Raw genomic sequence first — 10,871 nt, 5'->3', positions numbered from 1 at the left:
ATAGTTTAAAAGTTTTTTTTCCCCAGCATTACTCTGCACTGTGAGGGAGGCAGGCTGTGGGTATCCCAGAAAGGGAAGTGATGTGCCCGAGGTCACACAACGGGCAAATCATACACACCCAACACTATCTTTAGGTATACAAGTGGAAATTGGCCTTAGGAGGATGGGAGGAGGCAAGAGACCCTCTCCAAGAGGAGGGGGATCCCTGTGATGGGGGCCCACAAAGAGGGGCATTCGGCTCTCACAGGGCTGGGGTCCTGATGGACAGGGATGGGTTTTAGGCCCAGCTCCAACTTAACTGTTGACATTTCCTGCTCTGGGGGCCTGAAAATTCTGAGTTGAAAAAGCAAACAGGTAACTGCAGACTTGGAAAGTCCCTGCTATGTGCCAGGCACTGTCCTAAGCACTCTACTTAAATAGCTTACTTAAACCTTACAGCCCAATGAGGTAGATCTCATTATTTTCATTTTAGATGAGGAAAGCAAGGTGCAGAAAGATGAAGTACTTTGATGAATGTCATCCAGCTCATAACTATCAAAGATGGCATTTGAACCCAGACAGCCTAGCTCCAGAAGCTGGGCTCTTAACCAACTCTACATACAGCCTCCAATCCCCTTTAGATGCCCAGACGGGGTCAGGGAATTGCATGACATCAGTGATCTTGGTAGAAAGCAGATCTTTCTGCCCTATAGGTGGGAGGTACACTAAAGAAACATGGGAGCTGGGCTCAGAGACATCCCTGGTGCCCTTCTCCAGTACTTGCTGGGATAAAGCCTTCCCAGTTATTCCAGAAAGAATCTAGAAGTTGCTAACCAAAACATTTATTGAGAGAGAAAATTCCAGGAGGCTGTCTTCTGGAGGTTCTCAGGCCTCAGGCCTTAGGAAGTAGGGCCCCTTGGCCCGTGACCTATTAGGAAAGGACTAGAAAAAGTTCCGTGACCAGGCCACTCTCTGCTTCTCAGATGCCACGCCGAGTTGCAGGTCCTGTGCGCATGGTTCTAGGTTGAGGCCTGGCCTGTGGACTCACAGGCAAGGTCTGCAGGCCCCCCAGCTTGGTCTTCAGAGGTGGCCCCATGGGGTAAGTCTGTATACTTGAGGGCAGAGCCACGGGACAGATGTGCTGGGTAGCGCTGCCGGTTGATGTCCATCTTGGAGAGCACCGCTTGGGGCAGATCCACATGGCAGCGTGCTGCTAATGCCACCAGGTAGATGAGGACATCACTAAGCTCCTCTTGAAGGGCTGCCCGTTCCCTGGGGGGCCAGGCTTGGGGGCCAGGCTCCTCATCAGGTTTCCACTGACTGGAGGCAGAACACACAGGCACAAACACAGATGCTAAGACCACAGACTCCGCCTCTCTTGGGAGCAGCCTAGTCCTTGCAGCAAGGAACGCCCACCTCTTAGGAAGTTCCTTCAAGGACAACTCAACCCACCTGCACCCTAGGCAGAGTCAGGGTGGGGAAGAGACCCCGACAGATGATTCATCCAGACCTGTGTGCCCCAACCCGAGCCAAGGAGTGGTCAAGAGAACATTTCACTTGCTAAGACCCAATTGTACTCTCTCCAGCCCTAGCCACTGCCACTCCAGACTAATTCTCAGACCTGCGAAAGCTTGCTAGCTCATCTTCTGCTCTTGCTCAGTACCATCTTTTATAAGCAGAAATTACACTTTGTCCCTCTCCTGCTACAATTTCCTCCAACCGGGCTTAAAATAAAATCCAAACGCCTGACCATGCCCTTTAGATCCTGTATGAGCTGTCTCCTGCCTCTTCCAAAGTCATTATCCACCACTCTCCCTCCTGCCCCCCACCTAAAGCCACTCTGGCCCATCCTGTCTTGCAAACCGGCCATATTGTCACAGGGCCTTTGCACTTACTGCCTCCTCTGCGTTAAACGCTCTTCTCCCTGCTCCCCCACCAGATCTTTCCTGTGGCTGGCTCCTTCCTGAGGTCTCAGCACAGATGTCATCTGCTCAGAAAAGCCTTCTCCTTGTTACTTTCTTTTTCATCACTTTGGGTTGTTTTCCCCATAGAACTTTATCACAATTCCTGGTCTTTTAAAATTAGTTTGCTTATTTATTGTTAGTCTCCTTGCACTCTGAAGACAGGAACCATGTCTTTTTTTTTTTTTTTTTTAATCCCCAAGATTTTAAGTCATCTCTATACCCAACATTGGGCTTGAACTCACAACCCTGAGATCAAGAGTTGCATGCTCCACTGACTGAGGCACCCAGGCACCCCAGGAACCATGTCTATTTTGTTGAAGGCTATATCTCTTAATTCTAGAAGACCTAGCACATAGCTGATGCTCACAAAACCGCAATAAATGAATGGTTTGCCCTTACATCTCTGTGCTCTCGTTTCTCCATCCCCAAAGTTCAGGCCTTGATTTAGGCCTTCCCACCTCTTTGACGGATCTGTATCAGCCTCCTCACAGGTCTCCCCTGCCCTGATTCTCTTGGTGACCCAATCCACCCTGCAGACACAGTGATCTTTCTACCCTTCAAATCTGTCAGGTCCTCTGTTCAAACTCCATCACTTCCTAACTCCAACTTTGTCAATCCGGGTTCATACGCCACCTCTCTCTTCCACGGTCCGCCACTCATTCTGTTATGTGTGAGGCACTCGGGACATACTAGACAACGAAACAGATACAAAATCCTGCTCTCTCTTGAAAAGCTTACCCTGGAGGAGTCTCAGGATCTTCCTGAATGGGGTGCCTGGATGGTTCAGTCAGTTGAGCGTCTGACTCTTGATTGGCTCAGGTCATGATCCAAGGGTCGTGGAATCAATCCCTGTGTCCAACTCTGCACTGAGCATGGAGCCTGCTTAAGACTCTCTCTCTCTCTCTCTCTCTCTCTCTCTCTCTCTGTCTCCTCCTCTGCCCCTCTCCCCTGCTTGAGCTCTCTTTAAAACAACAACAACAAAACAAAAAACTCCCTTAATTTAACTTGCCCTTTCCCACTCACTACCTTGGGAAAGGATTCTTCGGTCTGGAAGGCCACAGGCAGGTCTCCTAAAGAATACTCTCCTTTCCACCCCAGAGGCAGAGGTCAAGGTAGGCTGTCACCATCCCTTCTTAAGACCTGGACCTGCCTTGCTGTTTCCACACCTTTCTTTCCCAGAAGAATGGATGCCCCAAGAGGGCAGGGACAGGTGAGTCATTTCTGTATCCCCAGACACAGCCTGGCATGGATATTTAATGATCAGATAAATGTTCCCCTCCCCCACAACACAGACTCTTCCAAAAAGACTTCCATCTACTCACAAGAGCTCTGCCAGCTCCCCCACTTCCCCCACCAAGGCCAGTAGGAGGTTCCGAGGCTGGTGGAACTGGCCCCAGTCTCGTTCAGCAGCAAATTCAGCATGGAGGCGGCGGCTAGAACAGAAGAAAGAAGTAGAAGCCCAGGTCCCAGGGTTAGAGAATGCGGACGACCAGGCAGGTATCTCAGTGATACCTAGTGGGGGCATTAGTTCCGCACCTAATTCTTTGGATGGCCTTAAGCAAACCGTTTCTTCTCTATGGGCCTTGGACTCCGCATCTCTAAAGTGGGTGCGCCCTACTCAGACCCTGAACTCTATCAAAACCTAACAATACTGTCTTTTCCATTATTCCACCTCTTGATGCTGCTTCCGCTGATTTTACAAAGTGCAGCTCCAGGAACATTTCCCCTAAGAAGCCCTCCTTGATTTCCTCTAGTAAAAAATAATGTCACCCACCTCTCAGCACTGCTTTTGCCCCCATCCTACCACCCCCTCCTGGAGGGCAGGGGCCGGGCAGAAGCAGCACCGGAAATAGCCATATTTCCCCAAGGCTGGTTCTAATATCCCTCACCGGGCATCACCATTTCCCTTGCCTCAGGTGTGCATCACTAAACCCATTTTGCAGATAAAGAGGTTAAGATGGCTCGCCCAGGACAGCCAGCCGAGCTGGGCCCCCCAGCATAGCCTTCTTCCAGACCACGTGGAGTGACCCGTCCCAATAGGAGGGAAAGAGGGGGAGACCTCCCCAGGCTGGGGCAAGGACGGCTTACATGTCCTCAAGCGTGGGCTCCGGGCTGAAGCTGAAGGGGCCGGCAGCAGCAGTGCCGTCTCCCCCCGTGTCCTCACGCGCGACCCCATTTGGCCGAGACATGCCACCCACCACACAGCAGCCGGGATGCGCTAGAAAACACCGCGCCAAGCTCAGAACCTGCCTCTAGGACCCCCGACCAATCACAGGCGTTCACGACTACTTCCCGGGGCGGAGCCACGGGAAAGACCAATTATTTGTGTGGAGTTTACACTCGCCTCTTGCCCCAGTCCCTAGATTCCTGCGACTTGGCCTGGCATCTTAAAGGTATAGGGACCAGATTTGCCCGGGAAGAGACAACGGTCAGAAGGCGAGGAGAGCGCAGGCGCGTCATTTCTCTCGTGGACGCCAGATGGCGCCAAAGAGAAAGGATGGGGCCGAGGCGAGGATGGGACGCCCAGGGGAAAACCCCAGAAATGGAGAGTTTAAACAAGAAAGGGAAATTTATTATAAGGATACAAGAATGTCACCAGGATACAGGAACTAAGTAGGGTAGCCGTTCTAAGCATTTTACATATTTAATCTTCATAACAACCTTATAAGGTAATAGCATCGTCATCCCCATTTTACAGGTAAAGAAACTGAGAAATTAAGTAATTTTTTAAAGTGTATTTTTGAGAAAGAGAGAGAGCACAAACAGGGGAGGGGCAGAGAGAGAGAGGAGACAGAGAATCCCAGGCAGGCTCCGCACACTGACAGCGCAGAGCCCCATCCAGGACTCAAACCTATTAACCTTGAGATTGTGACCTGAAACGAAATTAAGAGTCCCAGGCTTAACCCACTGAGCCACCCAGAGAGATGTGCCCGGAGAGATGGAGTAATTTAACTCCGCAGCTAATAATGTGGTAGCCAGTTTCCAAATCCAGGCAATTTTGGTTTTAGAGTCTGTTTTATTAACCTCTACACTATAGTGCCTCAAATGATAAGTACTATGAAAAATAAAAGTATCGGGGCGCCTGGGTGGCTCAGTCGGTTAAAAGTCCGACTTCAGCTCACAGTCCGTGAGTTCGAGCCCCGCATCGGGCTCTGTGCTGACAGCTCAGAGCCTGGAGCCTGCTTCAGATTCTGTGTCTCCCTCTCTTTCTGCCCCTCCCCTGCTCATGCTCTGCCTCTCTCTGTCTCAAAAATAAATAAAAACATTTTAAAAAGCTATTAAAAAATAAGAAGAAAAGTATTTAAACACTATGGGAAGTGGGAGTAACTTTAGATTGCATGGTCCAGGGATGAGGCGGTAAGCGCTGTTGGTTACCAGCTCAATTTCACTTTCCCCTTCTCCATGCTTGCACAACTGTGATTTTATTCTCGGGTTCACCCTCCTCTACTTGATTGATCATGTCCCATTGCCCTGGCCTCATCAGTTTATGGGTGAGCATGTGGCCTAGATCTTGACAATGAGAAGTTAGAGCAAGTCTGCTGGAGACTCCTGGGAAAGATTCTCAGTTCTTTTGTTTAAAAAAAGCACAAGATGTTTCTGCCTTTAGATGTTAGTATGTGAAGGAATCTTTGTGTGGAGAGCTAGCCCACAAACGGGGATTGGCAGATAGGAAGATAGAAAGGACCTGGATCCTTGATAAAATTGTGGGGACACTTATTTTTACAAGTTCCAGAAAAGTCCTAATTCAGGACGCTGGTTATATAAGAAAATAAATCATTTTATTAATTAAACCACTTTTAGTTGGGTTTTCTGTTACTTGTCATTAAGAAAGTGACTTTTAATCTGAGTAAAAATCAAGGGGAATAGAGTTCTAGATAGAGGGAACACCAATGCTTAAAGCAGAAAAATCTTTGCATGTTCTAAAGACAAAAAGAATTCCAGTGTAGCAGGAATGTGGTGAGCAAGGAAGAGTGGTTGGATATGGTATTAGGGAAGTGACAAGAGGCTAGATCAGATCAGCCAACCATGAATTTTATCCTATATTTGATTTGGAATTTTAAGTATTATGGAAACCCTTTGGAGGGTTTTGGCAGGGGGGGTTATATGATGTTGACTCTGGGCCAGGTTGATGGTGAGTCAAGATGGAGAGAAGTGGATGTATTGGGGAGATGTTTTTAGAGGTAGATCTATAGTCTTTGTTGATTTTGAATTAAGAGGCATGGGAGAAAGGGTAGAGTCGAGTGTGGCTTACAGGTTTTGAGTGTTGAGCAACATGGTGGATGGACGGTGACTCATACTGGGATGAGGAAGGTAAGGAACACATGTGGCATCAGGAGTTTGGTTTAAAGCAAAGCAAGGTGAAGCTACATATCAATTTAACAGGTGGATTTATGAGCCTAAGTTTTAGAGGGGAGATCAGGGCTCAGACTCAGATTTGGTAGTCTCAGTTATTAGATAGCACTTAAAGTCATGGGCCTGAAGAGGAATAATTAATACAAGAGTCTAGATAGACAAGACTGAGATTTGGGGTACTTCTGCATTTAGCAGTTGAGCAAAAGAGAAAAAGCAGGTGAGACAGGAGGAAAATCAAGAGAGTGTGGTGTTCGGGAGGCTAAGAGAGGAGAGTGTTCCAGAATGAGTAAATATCTGATTTAGATGCTACTAAGCCGCTGGATAAGATGAGAGCACAGAAGTTGCTGATGGATGAGGCAACACAGAAGTTGGATATGGGAGCTGGGAGGAAAGAGGAAGTTCTGGGTAACTCCTGGGTTTCTGGCTTGAGTAAATAGATAGTTAGTTTTGCCGTTTGCTGGAATGAGGACACAGAAGACCCAGGAGTTGGGGTGGAAAGGAAGATAATGAAATCAGTTTGGAGCATGTTCGGGTCAAGATGGCTCTAGAACATCGGGATGATGTCCAGTAGGCAGGTGGCCATACAGGTCTGAAGTTCAGAACATTGAGCTGCCTATGGACCTGGGAACTGAAAGTACCTTCCCTAGCACCTACCCTGATGTTCACTAAGCTTCTCTGCACAAGAACCCAAAGTCTTTTACTGGAATATAAAACATAGCTTTCTTAGGAGTCCTCTGCATCTCAGATTTTTGAAGAATCAGGGACCAGAACCTCTAGAGCTCACAGGTCAGATGGTCCTTGGTGATTGACAGGAAGGAGGAGGCACTTTTTGTGGGAGGCACAGTGTTGGAGGGGTGGGGAAGGCCCTCACGCAGGAGAGGGAACAGGCGTGAACATATCATTGGTCCCCTGATCTGGACCCCTCATCCAAACTCTTTCTGCACCCTCACCCCCATGTTAATTCACCTTTCTCCATTCTCCTCCGACACATCTTAGCAACCCAACCTCCCTGCTTTCATCAGGGCCTCAGTGTGCGTGGTCGTGGCTTTTGGTTCATGTTTGTGATTAGCCTTTCATGAGCCTATCTCTCCAGGGACTGGGTGCCCTAGTCTTCAAACCAAAGGTGTTTTCTCAGTGTAGGCCAATAAATGTTTGATGACAGATGGGCGGGCTGGGACAAGCAAGCACTCACATGCACACGCCGCCCTTCTGCTACTCAAGAGTTTGGCCGCCTTCCCCACTACAGCCAAGCCGGTGCAACTGGTCCCAGTAAGGCTTTTGAGAAACCCTGGAGTGGAGGAGATGACAGTGACTGGAGAACAAAATAGCAGAGACCCATGGTGGTGTTGGGGTGGGGGAACCTAGACTACTGAGGTCCCAGAGACAATAGAGTATCATGGCAAACCAAGAGTCAGTTGATTGCGAAGATTGTTTCTCTTCTCTGAGCTTCGATTTCTCTACCTATGTAATGGGGCTCTGGCCTAGGGGGCCTCCAAGGACCCTTCACGTGTGTGCTGGGAGGACAGGGACAATGTGTTTTTTTGTCTGTACCGCAGTGCTGTTCTTATTGGAAGTAGAGCCATAGACCTTGTTGGTTTTGAACTGGGGGGTGGCAGAAATGGTGCTGCTATAAGTATTTGCTCTTATTAAAATTTTCAGCGGGGAGTCATGACAGAGGCTTTGAGAAATCTGTAGACTAGCCCATTTAGGCCAAGGAATCCCCACCACCTTCAGAAGTCCTTCCTGGAGCATCTGGCTGGTTCAGTTGGTAGAGCATGTGACTCCTGCTCTAAGGGTAATGAGTTCAATTGATTTTGGGGTGATGGATGTCCCTGTTCTAGATCTCCTTTTAGACTGAGTCTCCTGGAGAACAGAAGCATTGTCAGGCTTTTATTTCTCCAGGACCTGGTACTTGAATAGATCTAATAAACACTAATTCACAGGAGTACGTCTTATGGGATCCCCTCCATGACTTCCTCACTGTAGGTGGATATGGCTATGCCTATTTTACAGGTGAAGAGACTGAGGCCCAGAGACTTATCTGAGATCACCCAGGAAGGGGAAGGCTGAAATTCACCAGCACCACCCCACCCCAGCGCTTCTTAGCAGGTGAAGGTAGTCTCCCTACCCCCCTGCAAGGGAGTAAAAGAGGCAGCTCCATATGCTTGGTATGTGCTGAGGTCACCTTGCCTTTTCTTCTGCCCTTCTGTCCTATCTTTTCATCTTCTTTCTTTTCTTCTAGCTTCAACTTCCTCTCCTTTTTTTTTTTTTTTTTTGCTTTGGTTTCCTTTCTCTTTTCTTCTATACCTCTTTTCTTTTCTTCCTTACCTCTGTACCTGTGATTCCGTTATGATTTCTCTCCAAGGCCCTGTCCCCCACCCCACCTGCTGCCCAGCTCCTCCCCAAGGAGAAGTTGGATGCCTATCTTGCTCTCCACCCCTAACCCTTTCTAGGTTAACTAAGAGAACTCAGGCCAGGGAAGCACCCAATCAGTTTCCTCCTTTTGTACCGCCCACTCCAACCTGTTGGAAGAGCTGTGTATGAGAACAAACAGAACTAAGGTCTGAATTCGTCCTCCAAAACCTGGTCTTAAGAGCTTGGTGGTACCAGCCTCCACCACTAGGAGACACCAAGAGCAAGGAAAGTGTGGACATAGAGGGTGCTAGGGTCCCCAGTGTGTACCCCTCACTCACTCACTTACTCATTCATTTATTCAATATATTCTGAGCACTGACTACGGACCAGACAGTGATCTAGGTACTGGGGATACAGAACATCCCCTGCCATCGTGGAGCTCACGTACTGGCAAAAAGGGACACTTATAAAGTAAACGAACACATTCTCAAGACAATTACACATAATTACACATTAGGTTGGGAGCTATGAAGCCAATAAACAAGGTGATGAGTTGGAGAGTAGCCAGGTGTTGGTTGACGTCAGAGAAAGCTTTTCTGAGGTTTTATTTTATTTATTTTATGAGGTAAGCCTGAGAGGTGAGGTTCCAGACAGAGGGAACTGCAAATAAAAAGGATCCTGATTTGTTTGGACCTACACAGAAAGGCTAATGGGCTAGAGTTTAGTGAGAGAGGGAGGGAGAGTGCCATGAGATGAAGTTGGAGATACATAGCAGGGATTTTATGGAAGCGATGTAAGAGCTTTGGGCAAGAGAAAAACTGATTGAATTTTTTAAATGGATTAATTGTTGTAGTTAGTAGGCTCTTATTTCTCCAGGGCCTGGTACTTGAGTAATCTAATAAATACTAATTCATAGGAGCATGTCTTATGGGATCCCCTCCATGACTTCCTCGCTGTAGGTGGATATGGCTATGCCTATTTTACAGGTGAAGAGACTGAGGCCCAGAGACTTATCTGAGATCACCCAGGAAGGTGAAGGCTGAAATTCACCAGCACCCCCCCCCCCCCCCCCCCGCCCAGTGCTCTTAGCAAGGTAGTGAAATGAAGGTAGACTTCCTTCATACTATATACAATTACATTTCATTTATCACACAAGGTTCCATTCTTCATTGGCGTTGATAACTGTCTCCTTTTATTTTCATTTGCTAATTTTCTATATAATTAGCATTGATCCATTTTACATCTTCCATTAACCTTCCAATTTTCCACAAAATTAAATGTATCAATACTCTTATCAGGTCCATGTTCCTTTTTCTGGGAGCCTTCAGGCTCCTGTTCCCGTGTGCTGTGTCTGTTCCAGACTGGTTGGTCTCTAGGCCTGCTGTAGAGCCATTACCTTGAGACCTCCCTTCACCTTCTCTGTGCTGGCTTGGGTTTTTCTCTTTCCTGGTTTGCCCCCATGTTTTCCTGGAGCACATCTTCCAGTGGTTTCTTGAGAGAGTCCCTGGGATGAAACCACTTTGACACCTTGCATGTCTAAAAATATCTTTATTCTACTTGTTTGAAAAATGTGGCTAGGTATAGAATTATACAGTGAAAATCATTTACCCTCAGAATTTTGAAGGCATTACTTCATTGTCTTTTAGCTTCCAATTCCCTGTTGAGAAGTCTGATACCATTCTTATCCCAGAACTTTTTTTTAAGTTGTATGTATTCATTTTTGAGAGAGAAAGAGAGAGAGAGAGTGAGCAAGCAGGGGAGAGGGAGAGAGAATCCCAAGCACGCTCCACACTGCCAGTCTGATGTGGGGCTCAAACCCATGAACCGTGGGATCATGACCTGAGTCAAAATCAAGAGTCAGACGCTCAACTGACTGAGCCACCCAGACACCCATCCCCAGACCTTTCTATGTGTTCTTCCCCTCCCCAGAAGAATGGGCTCTGGAGTCACACTGCCTAGCAGATGGCTTGTGCAACCTTGGACAAATTTCTTAATGTCTCTGCACCTCAGCTTCCTTGTTTGCAAAATGGGATTGTTCGCAGTTCAAATGAATTAATATATATAAAACAGTTCTCTTTACCACTGGCATTTTAAAGTTTAATACAATTAGTGTACGTCATTTTTCACTCACTATGCTGGAAAGTCAAAAGACGTGTGCTAGTTACAACCTTTTAAATTTTAGAAAACTTTTTTTGTATTATTTTATATAATTTTTTCTTC

At 47.3% G+C, this 10,871-nt stretch overlaps 1 protein-coding gene across 1 annotated transcript; it reads right to left on the bottom strand.

Annotated features, from left to right (window-relative positions):
* Positions 1–810: 810 nt before the first annotated feature.
* Positions 811–4,319, bottom strand: DCTPP1 (dCTP pyrophosphatase 1). Its single transcript, XM_042921853.1, has 3 exons — positions 4,032–4,319; positions 3,266–3,376; positions 811–1,299 (listed from the first exon to the last, which is right to left on the bottom strand). The coding sequence occupies exons 1-3, from the start codon at positions 4,130–4,132 to the stop codon at positions 999–1,001; spliced, it is 513 nt and encodes a 170-aa protein (XP_042777787.1). The 5' UTR covers positions 4,133–4,319; the 3' UTR covers positions 811–998.
* Between the last annotated feature and the right edge of the window lie 6,552 nt (positions 4,320–10,871).

This window comes from Panthera leo, chromosome E3, assembly GCF_018350215.1.
Source record: "Panthera leo isolate Ple1 chromosome E3, P.leo_Ple1_pat1.1, whole genome shotgun sequence".
NCBI lineage: Eukaryota > Metazoa > Chordata > Mammalia > Carnivora > Felidae > Panthera > Panthera leo.
The sequence above is the reverse complement of the archived record's forward strand: the minus strand, read 5'-3'. Positions and strand labels throughout refer to the sequence as shown.

Bases quoted from the DNA above. Each gene is read 5' to 3' on its own strand.
- DCTPP1 (XM_042921853.1), bottom strand. From the start codon at position 4,132: ATGTCTCGGCCAAATGGGGTCGCGCGTGAGGACACGGGGGGAGACGGC. The intron at 3,377-4,031 runs GTAAGCCGTCCT...CTTCTGTTCTAG, and splicing joins GAGCCCACGCTTGAGGACAT to CCGCCGCCTCCATGCTGAAT. The intron at 1,300-3,265 runs GTGAGTAGATGG...TTCTGCCTCCAG, and splicing joins GGGGAGCTGGCAGAGCTCTT to TCAGTGGAAACCTGATGAGG.